We start from the raw sequence: 22,001 nt of genomic DNA, 5'->3' as shown, positions 1-22,001 counted from the left end.
TTGTTTTAGCCGTTGTTTTTAGCCGTTACTAGGGAAACCAAAATAACAAGTGAGCTACACGGCTCTTCACAATAACACAATAACACTGGAACAACTAAAGACAGTCCATAAGCTACACTCGGTTTCCAAGTGTTTTGGGAGCCTGTTTGCCCCTCAACACAATATATTGTTTATTGGACCAAAGCACAGAGGATTGGACAACCGACGATTCCAACACCAAGCCTTTCAAGGACGATTCCAGTCATTGATGCGTTTTTCATCTAATGTTGTAGAGCAGCAGCTGACCTTAAAGAACAGGTCAAAGAACGGGTCATTGCTGACATCTTCCAGGTCAGCACTTCCACAGTGAGTCGTTGCATCATTACATGGGCAAATTACTTGTTTCTGGTGTAGGGCTCAAAACCCATCTGGATGTCTAGGCAACAAGTAGCATTGTCAATGCCTAAAAAGTACACACTGTACAGTCCAAAGCTGAGAGTGATCCTTGACTGCACTGAAATGCGCTGTGAGAGTCCAACTTCAATGAAACTGCACTCGGAGATCTTCTCCAATTACAAGAGCACCAAAACATTTAAGGGACTTATTGGTGTTGCTCCATGTGGAGCAGTTGCATACGTCTCACCCCTCTACACCGGGTCAATTTCTGACAAAGAGATCACCAGGAAGTCTGGCCTCCTGAACCTGCTTGAGCCTAGCGATGAAGTCATGGTGGACAAGGGCTTTACCATTGATGATTTTCTGTCCAGCGTTGGTGCTTCCCTTGTAATTCCACCATTCAAAAGGGGAGCGCAGTTAAGCAAAAGTGACTGTGACAAAACGCAAGCAATTGCACGACTCAGAATTCTAGTGGAGAGGGTCATCCGTCAGGTTAAGGTTAGGTTAAGGAATACCACATCTGGGATAGTGTTGTGCCACTCAGTCTGTCTGGAAGCGTCAACCAGATCTAAGAGTAATTAGGTCTCTTAGATTAGATTAGATTTCTGTAGACCTAATTACAATAGAACAGGACACACATACTTGACTGATTTAGAAGAAAAGAGGGAGACTGAAATGATTCATCATCATCAATTCATCATCTCGCCAAATTCTCTATAATTATATGTATAATATCGTTTTTTCACCACAAGGTCACTCACAGCCTCTGGATGGATTCCCTGAAACAAACAACAAAAATTGAGTCATACAGGAAATGCTCATATACTCTAGACCAGTGGTCATCAACCTTTTTAAGCCCAAGATCTCTGACCTCGACCTGTGTGAAAGGCAAGATCTACCTATTGAAGACTTGAGAAAAAACGGACAGCGCAGAATGTATTTCCAATTAAAGGCCTTTTATTGAGTCTAATTGTAAGAATTAGATGTAATTCTTTGGTCAGGTTTTTTTTTTTTAATGCAATCAATCAAAACGAACTGAAAACAAAAAATAAAGCCATGTGCCCTATTTCCCATTTATAAAATTGTACAACTGTACAACAACACACACATAACACAGCAAACACAACACAACAAAGAGTAAAAAATCTACACACTTGCAGTGGACAGATATTGAAGTGCAATTAGCTGTTTTGCCTACCCAATAACCACATGTAAGTTAACAAATGTATGATTCACATTTTAGAAAGTCGAACTGTAATGTGTATCAATAAAATTCTCAGTGCAATTAAGTAAGCGCCATGTCCCATCTAAAGCAGCATCACCTCACGACGCCATCTAAAGGCAAAACTCTTGCAGTCATGTTACTCAAATTAGTGTGATAGCTGTGACGGAATACTGTCAGTGAGGGCCTTGAAGTCTGGCTCATAGCTACAGACAGCCAGCCTGAGACAGTCAGTGAGGTGTCGGTCTGTAAGGCGGCTCCTGTACTTTGATTTGATTATTTTCATTTCTGAAAACGCCATTTCACAAAGATAAGTAGATCCAAAGTAGGCACTCACTCTTAGTGCACATGCAGTGAGGAGAGGATACTTCTCTTTGCTGACCAGTCCCCAAAAGTCACTGTCCCTTGTTCTGGTTTTCAGCTCTATGTCATTTTGCAAATCAACCATATGCTTGTGGTGCGTCTCTGAGGACGGGTCTTCAGAGACTGTGCTGCAGAGTTAGGTGAAGTATTCACAAATATCTTCAATCTCTCTCTATCACAGTGCACTCTCCCCACCTGCCTGAAGACATCCACCATAGTTCCAGTTCCCAAACAGTCTTCAATAACATCTTTCAATGACTACATGCCTGTGGTGTTTTGAAAGACTGGTTCTACAACACATCAAACCTGCCCTACCACCCACTCTGGATCCTCATCAATTTGCATATCGAGCCAACAGGTCAACAGACGATGCAATCTCCACGACCCTCCACTCCGTTCTGCGCCACCTGGAGCAGCAGGGGACCTATGCACGGCTACTGTTTGTGGACTACAGCTCTGCGTTTAATACCATCGTCTCCAGCAGACTGTTCTCCAAGATGTCGTACCTGGGTACGACATCTTTGCCTTTGGATTAAGGACTTCCTGACAAACAGGCCACAGGCGGTCAGAATGGGCCCGCACCTTTCGCCCACTCTGACACTCAGCACAGGGGCCCCACAGGGTTGTGTACTGAGCCCTTTACTCTACTCTTTGTACACACATGACTGTGCTCCATCTCACACTACCAACACCATAGTGAAATTCACAGATGACACAACTGTGGTGGGACTGATCACCAAAGGTGATGAGGCCGCTTACAGGTTCAAAGGCTGACAACCTGAGCCTCAACATCAAAAAAACTAAAGAACTGATCATTGATTACAGGAAGAAGCAGGACACACACACACACCACTACACTTCAACGGGGAGACGGTGGAGAGAGTGTCCAGCTTCAAATTCTTGGGCATACACATCTCAGAGAACTTATCATGGACAGTAAACACCACAGCAATAGTAAAGAAAGCACAGCCGCGGTTATACTTTCTCCGCACACTCAGGAAAGCCAATCTCTCACAACAGCACCTAAGGTCCTTCTATCACTGCTCAATCGAGAGTGTGCTCACCTACGGAATCCTGTCGTGGTTTGGTAGCAGTTCTGCTGCAGACAGAAAGTCACTGCAGAGGATTATAAAAACCGCCCATAACATCATCAACCAACAGCTACCTACCATGGACACCATCTTCAACTCCCGATGCTTGCAGAAGACACACAACATTCTGAAAGACTCATACCACCCTGCCAATTACCTGTTTGAACTGCTGCCCTCAGGGAAACGTTACAGGTCCATCAGAACACGCACCACAAGATTCATGAACAGTTTCTATCCCAAAGCAGTCACCATACTCAACTCTAATAAATCAAAACTAACTCAAAAATAAATCCACTAGTTCTGACAGTATTAACCAATGTATTTTCTTTTTTTATTTATTTACTATTTATGTTACCTTTATTTTTTTTAAAAGAGACCAGTACGTGATTGCACTGAATTTCGTTGTACTTCTGTGCAATGACAAATAAATATATCTTATCTTATCTATCTTATCTATGTCCACTCCACTTGGCAAAGCAAATACCTGCTGGAATCTACCTGGTCTATATCAATGGGCAGAAATGGGTTTGAGAGGAATGCAACAATATCGTCCATGACGTAACTCAACAAAACGCTGATTGAACTCAGTTGTCACTTTGTCCAGCTGGGCACAGTACTGCTCTGGGTTAAAAACGTCCTTGTTTTTGATGGCGTGTGACATTATCTCCAGGTTGGAGAAGTGGGTCAGCCTCTTGTTCTTTAGGTGTGTGGTCCAAATACCCAGCTTGGCCTTGAACCCATTCCCTGCGCTAATCATGTGGGGTAGGTGTCTGTCCTTTCCCTGCAGCTCGTTGTTGAGTGTGTTAAGTTTTGCCGTTAGGTCTGTTAAAAACCCCAGATCCAGTAGCCACGCTTCATCCGACAGTTCCTCGTGCTCCTCTTTGACAAAAAAGTCTTTATCTCAGGCAGCAAGTCAACAAATCGATGCAACACTTTGCCGCGACTCAACCACCGGACTTCAGCGTGGAGAAGCAGGTCTCCGTATGCGGCATCGAGCTCATCCAATAACGCCTTGAATAAGCGGTGCTGAAGCGCTTTTGCTCTAATCGAGTTTATCAGTTTGACCACCAGTGTCATGATATGGGAAAAGTCCAAGACTTTCCCAACCAAGGCCTGTGGAAATTTGGGGTCATTACGGCACAGCGCTATGAAACCTGCCCGCACACCTCGCATTGCCGGGGCCCCATCAGTAGTAATGGCAACTAGTTTGTTAATGGGGATGTTTTCGTCGATATACTTTTTGAACTCCTGGTAAATATCCTCACCTCTCGTTCTCTCCTTTAAGTGCAAAAGAGTAAGGAAGTCTGTTGCAGGTGAATGTGCATGGAAGAATACATGGAGTCAGGCTGTGTCTCTTAGTCGCATGTATTGAACGCGTTGTCACATAACAAGACTGGCACGTGTTGACTGCCCGAGTCCATACACACACAAGCCCACTAGGGGGAGCTGTCGGCTTGCATAACACTACCCTACAACATCTCCCTTCCTTTAGTATAACACAATACCAAACAATAACATGGATAGTATCAGTCATTAGAACATTAGCGCTCATATCCACATATCAAAATAGTGCAATAGAAATAGTGTATAAAGACGAGACAGTAAGTCAATATGAACCAGGACCTTTGCAGAACTATAACCACGAAATAGCAGTATCAAAGCATGCACAAAACAACCGAATAAGAAGATTCAAAGTAACCATCTTTTCTTTTCTTTTCTTAACAATAATCCACTGTCCCGCATGTGTGTGTGTGTGTGTGTGTGTGTGTGTGTGTGTGTGTGTGTGTGTGTGTGTGTGTGTGTGTGTGTGTGTGTGTGTGTGTGTGTGTGTGTGTGTGTGTGTGTGTGTCAGTCTCAGCTCAGTGTATGACCTAAAGGTCAAGTCTGTCCGGAGGCTTAATATGCCTCCGGACAGACTTGAGACTCGGGAGAAGGCCCGGCCCTGTAACGCACGGCATGGTGTGGACACAGCCCGTGAGGGAGATGGCGGTGACCTCGGGGCTGATAACCTTGGAGACGTCGCAGGGCTGCTGACGACTTCCTCTGCATTGCCCCCGCCTGCATGGCCCCCGTCAGCTGCACCCGCGTCCACAGGCTGCTCAGGTGGCCATTCTTCGTGAGCTGCTGGCTGTGGAGGGGCAACCTCTGCTGGTCGGAGATCGATCCTGTTGCGACGATACGCGGTTCCCTCCACGTTGACGAGATAGGACCGCGGTCCCACCTGCTGTAAGCATACACCTCTCCTCCATCGGCCCGTCCTGTCACCCGGGAGTGGTTTCATCCTGATGGGCTGGCCGACGTTCAGCTCCGGCAGATCGCTTGCAGATCTGTCGTAAGTCAGCTTCATTGCCTGACGCTTCACTCTCAGCTTGTCTGTGACCCCCGTGGTGACCTGAGGCTCTAGCAGCTGGTCAGCCACAGGGAGAAGAGTTCTCAGCCTCCGTGACATCAGTCGCTGTGCTGGGCTGCAGTGCATGCCCTCAGTGTGCGTGTTCCTCCAGTGCAGAAAAGCCTTCCAGGGTTCCTCGTCGGCACGGTCTGCTTTTCTGCATAGGCTCTTGGCAATCTTCACTGCAGACTCTGCCTTGCCATTAGCCTTTGGGTGTCTCGGGGAGGACATGACATGTTCGAAGCCCCACTCCCTCGCAAACGCCCGAAACTCTCCACAGTCAAACTGACCTCCTCAGTCTGAAATGACCCGGTCAGGGATGCCGTACCTTGCAAACTGCGCTTTGCACCTTCTGATGGCCGTACCAGCTGACAGGTCTGGAAGTAGATCGATCTCCCAGAAGTCAGAATAGTGATCGACCATGAGCAGGAAATCCTGCCTTGCGTAGCTGAAAAGGTCCATTCTCACCAGCTGCCAGGGACGTGTGGGGAGCGGGTGTGACATCATAGTCTCCTTCTGTTGCTCGTTTGCATACTCATTACACACTGAACACTGTTGTACATAGTCTTTGATTTCTCCCTGCATGTTTGGCCAGTAGAGAGTATCGCGGGCCTGTCTGAAACAAGCCTCACCCCCCACGTGGTTGTAGTGGATCCGTCTCAGCATCTCGGGGCGCATAGATTTCGGAATGATGACTCGTTGGCTCCTAAAAAGCACACCGTCCTGTGCGCTTATTTCATCTCTGATGGCCCAGTAATCTCTGATGGCCATGGGGCTCTCCTCTTTGTGTTCTTGCCATCCGCCCAGCACAACCGACTTCAGTGTTTGAAGGCACACATCCTCCTCTGTGTGTTTCCGTATCTGTGCGAGGCTTTGGCAAGTGACGTTGAGGTTGTCTGCTTGCTGAATGGCTGCTGTGTCACACTGCTCCTGCTGCATGCTGCAGACCATTTCACGTCTGTACTGAATGTCCATTCTCTGTGGTGGGGTGGGAGCCCTGCTGAGCGTGTCACTTATGTACATTTCAGGGCCTGGCTTGTACACCACTGTGAGGCAGTAGTCCTGAAGTGTAAGGAGCATGCTCTGCAGGCGCTTTGGTGCACTGAGAAGGGGCTTAGAGAAGATTGACACTAGCGGGCGGCGGTCGGTCTCTGCAGTGACATCGCCCCTCCCATATAGGTAGTAGTGGAAGCGTTGACAAGCGAATACGATGCTCAGGCACTCCTTCTCGATCTGTGCATAGTTTTGCTCCATCTGGTTTAGCGCTCGGGAGGCGAACGCGACCGGCTGCCCCCCTTGAAGCAGGCAGCAGCCCAACCCGGTCTGACTGGAGTCACTCTGTATGGTGACTGGCTTGCTGACATCATAATAACGTAGTACTGGCACCGCCGTGACCAGCGTCTTGATCTCCTTCATAGCAGCATCATGTTTGGGCAACCAGTGCCACGGCACCTCTTTGTCCAGCAACCTTCTCAGCGGTTCACACACCTCTGATAAGCGGGGCATGAACCTCGATAAGTAGTTAACGAAGCCGACACACCGCTGAACGCCCTTCGCATCCGTGGGGTTTGCCATGTCGAGGACCGCCCTGACCTTCTCGGGGTCAGCTTTGAGGCCCTCCGCCGACAGTACGTGGCCGTGGAAGCGGACCTCCCTCACATGAAACTGCAGCTTTTTTATGCTCAGCCTCAGCTTCACTTCCCTGCATCTGTCCATGAGAGCAATGAGGTTTGCGTCGTGGTCTTGTACAGCCTCCTCCTCTGTGTCCCCACAGCTGACCACAAGGAGGTCATCCGCTATAGGCTCAATCCCTTTCAAACTTGCCAGCAGCTCATGTTGTTTCCTCTGGTATAGCTCCGGTGCGACTGACACACAGAAAGGGAGCTTCAGCCATCGCTTTCTACCCCACGGCGTCCAGAACGTTGTCATCAGGCTGCTCTCCTCATCCAGGCGACACTGCAGGAATGCGTCGCGCGCAACCACCAGGGTGAAGACGCGTGCCTTTAGCAGCTTGTATAGCACGTCATCTAAAGTGGGCATGAGGTAATGGGACCTCTTCAGGGCTCGGTTACGGGGCTTAGGGTCGATGCAAAGCCTCAATTTGTCTGGCTTCTTCACTATGACTAGATTGCTTGTCCAGTCCGTGGGCTGAGTGACTGTGGTTAAGTGTCCATCCTTTTCATACTGGTCCAGCTGCGCCTTAACAGCCGCCTTGAGGGCTACCGGGACATTCCTTGGTGCGCACTGTACGGGCACAACAGTGCTGTCCAACACAAAGTGAATATCACCCGGCAGTGACTCGACTGGGCTGGTGTACACGTCATTGTAAGTTTTAATAAGACAGTCTCTGGTCAGCACACCTGCCTTGCAGTGATCCACTTTGTTCAGCTCTTCGGGAATGGTGAAACGCATCAGGCCAAGTCTCTCGCATGTCTCCCCTGAAAGCAAAGGCTTCTGGCTGGTGCACACAACCTCAAAATCCAGTCTGTGTGTCTTGCCCCTGATGACACACTGTGTGCTGTACACGCCCATTGAGCTCATCCACTCACTGTTGTAAAGCCTCAGTCTGGCGAGACTTTTCTGAAGAGGAGCTCTAGGTGCCAGTCTCATCTTGTCTTTCATGCTCATCACATTGCAGGTGGCTCCAGAGTCAAGCTGGCACCTCTGGACCCCTCTGTCGGGTGGCAGGTTTACAAACCACTTTTTCCTTTGAGTGTTCACAGCCCCCAAGCTCTCCGCCATGTACATATCTCTCTCATCGCGGTCGCAGTCCTCCGGGTCCCCCAGCGGCGGGTCATCCACAGCGTTCAACTGACGTGCTTGCTGGCCTCCTTTCATGCATACTTTGGCAAAGTGATTAGCAGTGCCACACAAGCGACATGTCTTTCCAAATGCCGGGCACAGGTCTCGCCCCCGTCTGTGTGGTGTGCCACAGTACTTGCATCCACCTGTGCCTCTCTGTGGCTGTGCTGATGTGCTGGCGGACTCGGATGGCCTGCCGGTAGGTCTCCGTCCCGGTCGCTGTCCATATGCTACATTGATGCTCTCCCCAGGCACAGAGCTGCTAAGTGACATGGATTTTAACTTATTGTCCAACACCTCCACTGCACTGCCAATGTCAATAGCCCCCTCCAACTTAAGGTCCTTTTCTCTTAGCATGCGTCGTCTGGCGCCCTCATCAGTATTCCCAGAACAAGCCTGTCCCTTATGAGCTCATCTCTTAAAGCTCCATATTCACATGTGGCAGCTTTCTCTCTCAGTCTTGTGACAAAAGAATCCACTGACTCCCCATCCTCTTGTTTAAGGTGTCCAAAAACATACCTCTCAAAGATCACATTTTTGCTGGGTGTGAAGTATTGCCCCAGTTTGTCGAGTATCAGACAAACTGTTAGCTAACAGGCTAACTGAAACTTCTAACTACGTCTAGCAAAACCAATAAACACACGCTGTAACATTAACAGGCAACGTAGGATGTACTCTTGGTTCCAAAACCACTTCTGACACCATGTTGCAGGTGAATGTGCATGGAAGAATACATGGAGTCAGGCTGTGTCTCTTAGTCGCATGTATTGAACGTGTTGTCACATAACAAGACTGGCACGTGTTGACTGCCCGAGTCCATACACACACAAGCCCACTAGGGGGAACTGTCGGCTTGCATAACACTACCCTACAACAAAGTCCTCATTGGTTGTAGAATCCTGAAAAGCCATTCTGACGAATACAACATGCTGGGCTGTGTTCATTACATCCAGGGATTCATCGAACTGTAGAGAAAAATATTCACAGCGGGACAAGTCTTTCAATACTTGTCGATCCACGTCCTCTGACAGTGATTCGACCCTCCTTGTCACTTTCGCAGGGCCAAGCTGTACACCACGAAGTGCAGTTCTAATGTCGTCTTTGTTTTGAAGTCGTTGAAAACTGTCTCTGCGGTGATGGCCATCGCTTCTTTGATTAAATCTCCATCTGTAAAAGGTTTCTTGTGTTTAGCTAGCAGGTGGCTAATGCGAAGGGATGCTTCAGTAGCAGCCTTATTTTGCGTAGCGGGTTTTGTGAAAAGCGATTGCTGGGCCTTCAACCCCGATTTCAGCTCCTCAATTTTTCTTGCACGGATTGCGCTTTTTGGGTGGTAGCTATCTTTGAATTTCGAGTGGTTGGTGTTGTGGTGCCGTTCCAGGTTTCCTCTTTTGGACAGGGCTTGTGTTTGGTGGCATAACATGCACACACACTTGTCTTTCACCAAAGTAAAAATAAACTCCTCTTCCCATTCTGAATGGAAGTTGTACGTTTTCGTCTTCTTTCATGGAGCCACCGCCATGCTAGCTGTCACCAGAGAGCCGTATCGTAGCAACAGGCCAATATTGACGTTCGCGCCCCACGCCCCCCTTGTTTTATCTCATTGGTCACTTAAATCAGACACCGTTAAATGCAGCACTGCTACGCTGAAAAAAATAGTAGGCCTCCAGAGAGGGAGAGAGATGTGCTTGCAAAACGTGTTATGAAAATGTATCATGCATAATATAGGATATTGTGTATTTATTTTTCTATTATTTTCGGGATCTACATGGAAAGCCTCAAAGATCGACCAGGCGATCGCGATCGACGTGTTGGCGACCACTGCTCTAGACAAATACTGAAGTGTATGATTTGAACAGAGGACACAACAGCACACCTGTGTTCTAGGTCGATGCCACATCTGTGGTTGACTGGTACAGGCCAGGGAAGGTGGAACCGCATGAAGGCCCAGCTGCACATAATGCGCTGTCTGGAAGAGCAGAGCGGTTACATGGCTACAGAAGCCTTTGCCCGCAGCACAGCTACAGCTGTGCTCTGAGAGAGCAAGTTGTCCAACAGCCTCCAGGGTTGATCTGTGAACACCATAAGAATTGGGTTACTGAACTTAGTAGGTAGGACCTTGATATAAGGCCATTGGAAACTGGCAAGGAGTCTGCAACGGCAGAAAAGCCATGTACAGTTCTGTGCAAAACTCTTGGGCCACTATTACATCTGTTGTTTTAGCAATGTTATAACATGAACTAGCCTAGATATTTATCCTTTTAATGCACTGAACAAATTTCCTTTATTTACGGCTTGTGCCTTAATGAAGAGGAAGAAAAATACATGGGTCTGTACAGCCACAACATTGCAGCAAGCTAGGTGGGCCAAGTCTTAAGCACGCTACTGTACTCTGAACTTCAGAAGAAGAGGAAAAGTGCAACTGCAACTGCAGTTGTTAGTCCAGACATCAAAACACACAGACTTGGGCCAACGGACCCTAACTCAGCAGAAACATGTAGTCTGTGGGGCTCCTCATTCCTCCTCATCGAGCGGTTGCATCTACCTCTCACTACCACTTTTCCATCAACTACATTTGACACTGAGCATATACATATGGTTAATAATATGTCGCAGATCGGACAAAAACGGGTAAGCAAATAACTAGCTGAACCTATCCTCGGCTAACCTAATGCTAAAATGCTTAGGTTAGCCGAGGTAAGACCACTTACCTTGATAATTGTGCATGAACTCCTCCACAAAGAACTTGTACCCCTTTCTCAGCCTGGACTGTGGTGTTGGTGAGTGTGACTCAACAATCTTGTGCACATCTTCAAAATGATATCCTTGGAAAACCCACCAGCGAAGTAGCGAAGATACGCTGCATTTTTGTGACGGCAACAGCTGAAATGACTTTGCCGGAAGAATGTTTATATTGTTTACCCAGTGTGACGTCATATCCGAATTTTGAGAGATAGGCCCATTGGCATGATTTTAGAAACCCTCCATTTGTAGCCATATATTAAAGCAAGATGCCACCGACGAAATTTACCGACTCTACGTGAGGACGCATTTAAGATGCGGTAAAGCAGAAGAAGAGAAGAGAATAAAATAAAATTGATAATAATTGATACCAATTCCAGAAACATATTATTTGAATCTAAATGAATTCATTTACTGCTGGTTATTAAGCACACAATATACACCGTAAGAAAATAAAATGACGACTTCTTATTTAAGAAAGACTACTGGGGGCAGTTAAATAATTTCAACGTCAACATAAGTTGAGCCTCTTCTTTTTCACACGTGAATTGGGATTCAAGTGGTCCAAAGTATACCCGTTGGCCAAGTCCGTGATTCTCACTGTTGGCGACCAGTGATGGGCAGTAACGCGTTAGAAGTAAGGCGTTACTGTAATCCAATTACTTTTTTAAAATAACGAGTAAAGTAAGGGATTACAATTTCAAAAATAGTAATTTGATTACTTTTACTTTCCTGCAAGCAGCCTGCGTTACTGCGTTACTAAACCGTGATTTATTTTTGCCATAGACAGTAAAATAATTTGGAATTTTGCCGTATTTGCTTTGTGAGACTGTCTCGTGACAATGACGTAGCCTATAGCGGCGCGACCATGGGCGCGATGTCTAGAAGTAAACAACAGACACGTGTGTGCGACTCTTTCTTGCGTTAAGGTGCGGCCACACCAGACGCGTATCTCGCGTACCTCGCGTATAAAATCGCCATTTTTTCCATAGGGAACCATTGGTTTACACGCGTATGAGACGCGTACACGCGTTACACGCGTAAAAGCAACATTTTACGCGCGTAACGCGCGTATGAGGCGCGTATATTTACGCGCGTAACGCGCGTATATATACGCGCGTATATATACGCGCGTACATTTCAAGAGTTCAAAAAATTTAACTTTTTACGCTCATGACGATTACACGCATGACGATTAGCCGCGTTGCCCAATCAGCGTTGAGCTTGACCCGACGTCACTGGCAGAGAGTAGTGAGCTTGGACAGAAGCATACGGCCGACATCTTTCTTTATTCTGTGTGGAAATAGTAACATAGTTACGCCATTAAATGCTTTTATGGAAACATTTTTAGCGAGAAATGTGCATTTTACTTTCATAATGTTCGCTCGGTGAATGTGAAGGATGTTTGGTTTGATAGTTATGATGAAGAGGGAACGCTCCGTTCACTTGCATGGACAGAGTCTGGTTAAGCAACCTCAACGTCTTGGCGGACTATATATCTGCTGATCAACACTACGAATGCTGGAAACACACCAGACACACTATGTGAAGTTATTTAACCCGATTATTGTTATTTATATCCGAGATTATTTAATCTAACCCGATCTAAACTCTATCACCCAAACACGGCGGCGTTTGGGTTTCCTACCTCGGACTCCAGCGCAGCCACGGCCGACAACTTTCTTTATTCTGGGTGGAAATAGTAACATAGTTACGCCATTAAATGCGTTTATGGAAACATTTTTAGCGAGAAATGTGCATTTTACTTTCGTAATGTTCGCTCTGTGAATGTGAAGGATGTTTGGTTTGATAGTTATGACGAAGAGGGAACGCTCCGTTCACTTGCATGGACATGGACTCATCTAGGCGAGTGACGTAGGCGCGTTAGGAGCGTATGGCGCGTATGCGACCATTTTTGACACAAAATGGTCAAGCAACATTTTACGCGCGTTACGCGCGTAAAAATTAAGCGAGATACGCGTCTGGTGTGGCCGCACCTTTGGGCGCACATGGCTAATTTGCATACGTGCACAGGATTCGCTGGCTCCGCAAGACAAATAATATAACATATTGAATACTCTCTATCCTTCTACCTATCTATCTATCAACGCATGGGTCTAGTTTTAATGTGATGTATTTTGTGTATGTTCAGTCAGACTTGTTGTCTCCCTTGTCATGTGTGGTCTTGTAGGCTATACTGTGTGAGCCGAGTCACCGTCCTAAATGAATTCCCGACATGTAGTTTGGTATTAATAAAGACTTGACTAGGCTATTTATCTATCTAGGCTATTAGTCAACAGTTATTCGCCAAAGGCGAAGTGAATAGTGGGGAATAGCCGACGAGACCGGAGGTTTATTTGTTGTTATCAGCTGACATTTTGCGATGAAAACAATAGAGTTTGAGATGTCAATCATGGGATATTGCAAAAATATCCCGAGATAGCGAACCAATCAAATGGCGCCATTTTAGGAGGTTCACGTGTAGCATATAACTATACATAATATCTATGTATTTATCTATGAAACATCCTTCCACACACACACAGTTCAAACACATACTCTTATTTGACATTAGAACAGCCTAAATGTGGCATGCAACAGCATTTTCTGTTTTGGTAAACGCATTAGGCCTACTCCTCTCTGCACTGCAACTGTAAATGTTAATAGAGACTTTGGTTTTAATTATTTTATGGCTGTATTTTATTTACATCTATTCGAATGAAGGTGTGTATACACACCAAAACGATTTCTTTAAATGAGACTGTTGCATTTAATTTATTTTTTTGTTTGCAATGTGCATAGTTAAAAAGATTGAGACTAATAAAAACAAGTTTTTCCGTGAAATGCCGCAAGAATGCTGGGAGACGGAAGGCTGGTGTCCGAGGCATCTGGTCACACCATCAGGCTTGGTGGGTTGTAAACGAGGCACTGGACTAAAGTCATGCTTCAAGAGTACACGCTGGAAACCTCTCTCCGTGCTTATTTATAAGTTAGAACCACCTAATTCTACAGTCATGTCAGCAGTTTGGCAGTAATCAACCGTAAAGAAGAAACAGCCTGGCTGTTTACGAAGTACCCCCTTAACTTCAGTACAAAGGTCCAGGGGACGGTGTATCGTCGTGGATGCTATCGGCGTGTGAAAACTGTTCAGCTGAGGCCTCACCATCAAACTTCATACATCACTCGTTTGTGGCCCCCTTGCTCCAGAACTCACTTAACTTAATTAAATTAAATTAATTGAATAAGTGTATATTTGATGTTTTCACGTTAAAAAACGTAATTGACATGTGTAGAATTTTTAAGTAGGTAGTAATAGTAGTATTTGTAGCATTGCTCTAAATTCACTCCAATTACTCCGTGGCCCAAACTCTGATCCACTCCCAATGGCGCCACCTAGTGGTGGACCACTGCGCCACCTGGTGGTTACCCACTAAATACCCACTGCGCCACCTGTTGGTAAACTACTGCGCCACAACTGTAACCTCACACTTTCACTTTCTGAATGTTAGTGAAACTAAAAGTAAACTGCTCGAACAACAGAAACTACGAAAGCAGGCCTATTTTTTCCTATATTGGTTTGTTGCATTATTTGTAATGGACATCAAGGGATCCTCAAGCATCTGCCGCACATGGTGAGACAGCAGAAGTTACATTACCTTACCTTTCTTTACCTTAGTTTAACAGGAGCCTCACGGTAACATGTTAATACAGAGCTTGACAGCTTCAGCATACTTCTCGGATGTCTGACGTTAAAACGTTATTTAATAAAAACGTCTGCACGAGTAGGTTATGTCAAATATAGGCCTACGTTACTTTAGGGTTTTGTGACTCAGTGTATGCACATATAGATTGTGAATAAACCCAGAAAACCTCGAATCCCGATCCTCTACCCCAGCCGCAAGGAGGTGCTTGTGGACAACCTGGCCCTTCATGAGTCCCACTGCGGTCGGTTCTTGTGTCTCTGCCCTGACTGCGGCGAGACAGTGTCTAGAGAGCAGCTGGAGCAGCACCGGCTGGAGGAACACTCACAGGTAAAACCCTAACCCTTCACCCGAACCCTCTCCAGAGAGAGACAGGAGCAGCACATGCTTGAGAAGCACTCACATGTAGAACACATAAGATGACAACTTTATTAATAATTTGTTACAACAGCCAAGCAGTAGTGGAAATCACAGGATAACATACAATACAGTAAAATACAAAGTACTAATGAAAACAAAATAGGCGCTAAATTACATGCTAAAGTAAAGCCAAACAGGGCAAACAAAACAAACGGTAGGCTATACGATATGAATTATAAATTATAAAGTGGCTGTGAAGTACCAGTACTTCCCAGTATATTAAAGTGTATGTGGCCCATGGATGCAGTATTATGTATATTATATATATATATATACACACACACATATACATGTAGTGTAAGTCTTTGAGTGTCTAGAAAAGCGCTATATAAATTCAATGAATTATTATTATTATACATAAACACATTTCTGAAAAAGGCTGAGCCTGCATATGTTCTTGAGTTGTGTCCCTACATCATCTCAAAGTTTTCCAACAATGTTCACACCCAGACCAATCCTAGTGTTATTCCAGGTAACGGTCAAGACGTGAGGTCGCATATCACTCGCATTACGCTCTCTACCCCTAACATCTGTAGAAACAGAAATCCAGTAGCACATTTATTGATATGATACTACACATGGCACTCTGTTTCACATGTCCACATGTGTATACAAGTGTTTTCCACACAGACTATTCTTACAGGGTTCATGTTTCCATTTCATTCTTTTATCCATCCCAGAGAACGCTGCAATCCACGGTTGATAGTGTTTCCCATACACTGATCATTTCTTTTAACATTTACAATAGGTCAAATCGTTTGTCATTGTGGAGTTGAGTGCAACACATTACTATAGCTATAGATCGCTGTATTTTTTTCTATCGCACGCTATAGTCCCATGGATTCTGTAATCAGATTAAATTCAATTCCTGCCTACCAGTCGCTGATTGGCTCTGAGAAACTTCAGGCGGAGTCTAAAGTTCCACTCAAGCAGAGCTATTGAGAGAGATACAACTCTAAATAGCAGACCCTGAATCCCATAACATTTTGACCAATGGGTGGGGGATTCAGTTGCTAGAACAAAGAAAATCTATCCATGCCAAAAGTCTGTATATCTGTAAATACGCGTTTGCCTGTCTTACCCAGATTCAGAGGAATTCAAATGCATCATTGTGCATCCACTCCAGAAGGGGGGTTTGCTGGGTTAGCATTTGCTTTCCGTCAGCCACTTCCATCAACTTGCAGAGTTGTTCACATGAACTAACATTCCTGTGAAGCTGTTACTCTCAGATACAACATCCAGCCAGAAGAGCGAGAGCCAGAAGATGCAGTAATCACCGGTAGAATGACCTGTGGGTTTGGAGACAAACGATAATCTTGTGTTGTCACTGGCACTAGCTCTGAATAAGCTACTATTGGGATCACATCGGAAATCTTTGGAAAGTAATGAATTATTCCTTTCACATGACATGGAGCTAGGCTGCTTCAACTCTGCAAGTCAATGGAAGGCAGCTAGCGGAAAGGACATGCTTACTCAGCGAACCTCTCGACGGACAAAGATGAGTTTGGAATTGAACAACTCTTCTGAATCCGGAAAAGACAGGCAAACGACAATTTACAGATATCAGGATATTCCTTTAATAACTATGTTGGTAACCATAGATCAAATGTCCTGGGTGCGACCAACAAATGGAGTGTCGCTCTCTGGTGGATCACAAGGCAAGTATTTACTTAGCCCTACATATGTTATTATTTAATATTAACATGACAATCTGATTCCTTTAATCTATTTTGTTACCAAAGTGAAATAGACAACATTGGTTAATGTAGTTTCTAGTTGGGAAGCACAAAGGTGTGGTCTAATGTTGGCTCTGCACAGGGATATTGTCAGTAGGTTGTTGTAATAATGATATAATGCAAAAACATTTTCAGATTTTCTAAACGGTGGGATTTTTATCCACATTACATAAATATTATATTTATGCATGTTGTTTTGCAAAGCAACTATTTAAATAATTAATTCAACTTATTTTATCACCTTCCTGTAATGCCGCCTTTAAAAAGTTCAAAGTTCTAAGGCAACTTTATTGTCAATTCCTAAATATGTGCAAGACTTTAGCCACCAGGGGCAGAAGCTTTGTTTTAGCCGTCTAAAGTGAGGCCCATAGTGAGGACCATAGGACGGTCAATAGTGAGGACATAGGACGGTCCATAGTGAGAACATAGGACGGTCCATGGTGAGGTCCATAGTGAGGTCCATAGTGAGGTCCCTAATGAGGTCTATTGTGAGGTTCATAGTGAGGTCCATATTGAGGTCCATAGCGAGGTCCATAGTGAGGCCCATTATGAGGTCCATAGTGAGGTCCATAGTGAGGTCCATAGTGAGGGTCATATTGATGTCCATAGTGAGGTCCATAGTGAGGACATAGGACGGTCCATAGTGAGGTCTATAGGACGGTCCATAGTGAGGTCCATAGTGAGGTCCATAGGACGGTCCATAGTGAGGTCCATAGTGAGGTCCATAGGACGGTTCATAGTGAGGTCCATAGTGAGGTCCATAGGACGGTCCATATTGAGATCCATAGTGAGGTCCATAATGAGGTCTATAGGACGGTCCATAGGGAGGTCCATAGTGAGGTCTATAGTGAGGTCCATTGTGTGGTCTATAGTGAGGTCCATAGTGAGGTCCATAATGAGGTCTATAGCGAGGTCCATAGCGAGGTCCATAGTGAGGTCTATAGTGAGGTCTATAGCGAGGTCCATAGTGAGGTCCATAGCGAGGTCCATAGTGAGGTCTATAGCGAGGTCCATATTGAGGTACATAGTGAGGTAGTGAAGGTGAAGGACATAGTTAGGTCCACAGGACGGTGAATGACCTCCTCTAGGTGTGAATTTCCCCAGGTCGAGGAGTGTACTGCGCGGCTGCTGTGCTGTGACTTCTGTGAGCTGGAGCTGCCGGTCAGGAGGCTTGAGGAGCACCAGCAGGTGTGCGGCAGCCGCACCGAGCACTGTAACACCTGCCACCGCTATGTCCTGCTGAGGAACCTGGCCCAGCACACCCTCGCCTGCCCCGCCACCGCTGGCCCCGCCACCAGCTGGCCCCGCCGCCACCAGCTGGCCCCGCCGCCGCTGGCCCCGCCGCCACCGCTGGCCCCGCCGCCACCGCTGGCCCCGCCGCCGCTGGCCCCGCCGCCACCGCTGGCCCCGCCGCCACCGCAGGCCCCGCCGCCACCGCTGGCCCCGCCGCCACCGCTGGCCCCGCCGCCACCGCTGGCCCACCTCCTTCCATTCGTCATCCTCGTCCTCCTCCGACCAACGCCATGACGCCCGGGAAGACGGATGGTGAGTGGAAATAGAACTCTTCCAATTGCAAAATAATGAAGGCATTAACCTGTGTTGGACGAAAGGGGGATCAGTTATTATTTTTGTTTGGCTCCTTTTCAAAGGAGAATCAAACCCCCGCCTTTAAAACATGCTTTTAAGTTTTGGTTGGTCCTGGGACCTTAGTGTACGTCAATGGGCTGCCAGCTCCCCTGTTAATTCATTGTCTGTAAGCAAAGGGTCAGCCAATAAGAGATTATGAAGAGATGATATCATGAGTTTAATCCAGAGAGGGATTGATCTAAAAGCAAACCAATTGCCAGACAGGGTTGATAAGGGTCTTTAATCTCTCCTATAAATCTGTTTTCAGTGATTTGTATTTGCTGTCTGGGCTTCTTCCCAGCTGAAGATCTGGAGGAACACAAGGTACTAACCCATTATTATATTTAAATTACATTTAAAGGGGACCTATTATATCACCAGGTGTGAGTGTGATTAGCCTTACAAGCCGTTTCGAAAATCGGCCTAATATGACATCACTAGTGGGTGTGTCCACCTAGATCTGTGCTGCATAGATGAGCAATGTTTACTTCAGTCCACTGGGTAGGCTGGTAGATAGATCTATCCAGCACAGATCTAGGTGGACACACCCACTAGTGATGTCATATTAGGCAGATTTTCGAAACGGCTTGTAAGGCTAATCACACTCACACCTGGTGGTATAATAAGTCCCCTTTAATAAGTTAAAGTCGAAGTCAAATGACAGAAGTAAATAATGGGGGTGAGTGGGAGGGAAATGGTATCATCTTTGGAGGTCGGAGAGAAAATAAAACCTCACCCCCAGGTTGGGAACCAATATTCAACATTGATAATTGAATAGCAATGGTTTTACATACATTGCTCATTAAGTGTTAAATAATCCTAGTGTGAGATAATTGACTCATGGCCACACCCCCAATGACCCAGCTGGGCTGTGCCCTCACATCCGCCTGGATCGAGGAAGAGGAGGGAGACGGGCTCCTGCCCTGCTCATACTGTCAGCTGCTCCTCCCACGGGTTACGCTTCGCTGGCATGAGGTAAAAACACCTCATGAAGGTCAAAGGTTATATTTATTCTTCACTACTTTTGGGTCATCTTACATGAATAACAGTCTGGTTTTGAAGCGTTAATGATGAAAAGTAGAAAGCATGCGCATTTATTCAAAATAGAATCAGGGCTAAAGCAGGTCATGAGTGGCGAATTTAGGAGTAACTCCTAAAAATAATGGGCTTGTCAATTTTAAATTGTAAGAGCTCCTATTTTAAGAGCAATTCACGAGGTATTTTAGGCCTAAAAGTAGCACCTAAGTCTAGGAGAGCTTAACAGTCCTCGAGAGGACTCCTAACTCAGTAAGACCGATTCACAAAGTATTGGAAAATGGCTGCAGCGAGACGAAATGCTTTGGAATCTTGATAAAGAGATAGAGGCTAAATCGTGAGGGTATCAAACTTGTGGTTGAATTAGCAAATAACACTTGTTTAGCAACAGGGAAAATGCAACTTTGCAATGCAGACGATGGAGGAATATCTCAACAAACAAGGATGGTTAAAACACACGAGGGCAATGTTACAAATGTAACTTAATATTGAATATATAAATATAAATAAATCACTTAAACCATCATTATTTGTATCATGTATTATTAGTAATACATCAGTTAAATCATCATTATTTATTTAAAATAATAATAGGAATAAATTGTTTTAATAAAAAAATAATAGAACTACTCTTAATTATAATTACATATAATCATTTATTGTAAGATTATTTATTGTATGGGCTTTCGCTTGCGTTTCACGTCTTTGTCTTCGCTTTCAGTCATCATGATAGGAGGACTTGAACGGCAGTACGGGCTGATATTTAAGGTGTTTAAGTGCTGGAAATATGCTCATTGGATTATAGTTTGCTGGGTGCTTTTAATGACCTCCTTGATATAATGCAATTAACGTGTTATTATTGTTTGCTTTCTCTCTCTCTTTAACGTGCATATAACATCATTATCTGCACAAACGTGTCATCATGCGTGTATTCTGCTAACTGCACTGTCCATAACTATTTTATAAGACTTCATTCGTAGCCTAGGCTGTTTCCTTATTTTTCGTTGATTTAGTGGGCTCGTTTGTGTGAAGTTGCGGGTGAGTTTCAACGAGACCGCCAGCACTCAACAACCAATCACCATACTGACCGCTTCTAAACTCGTGCACGAGAATTGACGTGAGGGGGCGTTAATCTTAGTTCACTCTTAGTGATTTATCCTTAGTATGAGTAGGTCTCAGCGGCTTTGTGAATTACTTTTAAGGAAATGTAATGAAAAATTAAAGGTAGGTCTATTTAAACAACTTGGTTCAGCATGTCTCAGAAACATAATGATACGTATACTTTATCTCTCTTTATCTATATACAGATATATGGTTGTGTGTGTGTGTGTGTGTGTGTGTGTGTGTGTGTGTGTGTGTGTGTGTGTGTGTGTGTGTGTGTGTATTTTATATTTACACTTAACCTAAGCTATAAGGTAGTCATCAACCACGTTCATCCCCAGATAACATTGTTTTGCCTAATAGAAACATAAAGCATATTTATTCAGTTTAAATACACTGTATGCCGAAATAACCGCATTCACCCAGTGCAATGTCATTACAGGCAGTAGGTCGCAGCTAAATGAATTAAAGCTGGGCACAATGTCTTGCTTTAGTTAGGTTTATGATATGAGGACTCAATGGTCTCTTTTACTTTTTTTAATCTCCACGCTTATTTCATTAAGGTGCGTCGTTCTTCCTATAATCACTGAATGAATCTGGTTCATTAATTTTGCTTAAAACTAAATCGAGGTTGTGTTGATTCAATGTTTGTTATAGCGAAGGTAAAAGATATGTCAGGTTTGTTTGTGTAATGAAACATATTTTAATATTGGTTCCAGATGAGTTATTGCATAGACTAGAAGTATCAAAGGGAAACCTGTTAAGTTTGTGACCTACATTTTCTCCCCTTCTTCCCCCATTGTTCTCTTTTAGCCTAAATGTAGAATCCATCTCTTCATGAAATGAAGATGCATTGTGCAATGTTCACTGGACTCCAATGGAGGGCCTTCAAAGATGTCCGGCGGATCTCAACCAATACCTGATGCAAGCATTTGTAAGAAAGAGGACACCTGATTGATTGATATTCTATATCTAAGCTACTATTGCATTTTTATCATTTGAACAGAAAGTTGTCTTCCAAATATATGCTTACATTATTCTGTAAAACATTTCTATAGTTATTAACCTACCCCACTTCAAATTGATCTAACAGCGTGTCAAGATATTAAAAATGGTTAAATTAAAACTTAAACAATGTATGTTTGTATGTGGCTGTAAGTGAATGTATGAAGATAATGTGCATGGGGGTGGTGATGACCACCTTCTCATAGACAGCCACCAGCAATCATTCCATTGTATTTACTTTCATCTATAAAGTTATGTTTTTTGTCTGGAATTCATCAGTTAAAATAGTAATACATTTTTTGTAGTGCGTTTTGGAACTGTTAATTGGCAGAGGTGCCACGTTATTGAAATATAAAGCACACCCATGGAACATTATTGACCAGGATCCAGTATCTA

At 44.8% G+C, this 22,001-nt stretch overlaps 1 protein-coding gene across 2 annotated transcripts; it reads left to right on the top strand.

Moving 5' to 3' along the window:
* The first annotated feature begins 14,463 nt into the window (after positions 1–14,463).
* LOC115561287 (XIAP-associated factor 1) lies at positions 14,464–21,980 on the top strand. 2 transcript variants are annotated; one of them, XM_030381231.1, is made up of 7 exons: positions 14,464–14,613; positions 14,877–15,012; positions 16,704–16,760; positions 17,943–18,383; positions 18,733–18,788; positions 19,329–19,439; positions 21,414–21,980. In XM_030381231.1, the coding sequence occupies exons 1-4, from the start codon at positions 14,576–14,578 to the stop codon at positions 18,363–18,365; spliced, it is 654 nt and encodes a 217-aa protein (XP_030237091.1). In that variant the 5' UTR covers positions 14,464–14,575; the 3' UTR covers positions 18,366–18,383; positions 18,733–18,788; positions 19,329–19,439; positions 21,414–21,980. The 2 variants fall into 2 exon arrangements, with proteins under 2 accessions (XP_030237091.1, XP_030237090.1); XM_030381230.1 differs by having other exon boundaries at positions 14,492–14,613; positions 14,830–15,012.
* Positions 21,981–22,001: the final 21 nt, after the last annotated feature.

Source organism: Gadus morhua, chromosome 16 (assembly GCF_902167405.1).
Source record: "Gadus morhua chromosome 16, gadMor3.0, whole genome shotgun sequence".
Taxonomy (NCBI): Eukaryota; Metazoa; Chordata; class Actinopteri; order Gadiformes; family Gadidae; genus Gadus; species Gadus morhua.
The sequence above is the reverse complement of the archived record's forward strand: the minus strand, read 5'-3'. Positions and strand labels throughout refer to the sequence as shown.

Bases quoted from the DNA above. Each gene is read 5' to 3' on its own strand.
- LOC115561287 (XM_030381230.1), top strand. The intron at 15,013-16,703 runs GTAAAACCCTAA...TGGTAACCATAG, and splicing joins GGCTGGAGGAACACTCACAG to ATCAAATGTCCTGGGTGCGA. The intron at 16,761-17,942 runs GCAAGTATTTAC...GAATTTCCCCAG, and splicing joins GCTCTCTGGTGGATCACAAG to GTCGAGGAGTGTACTGCGCG.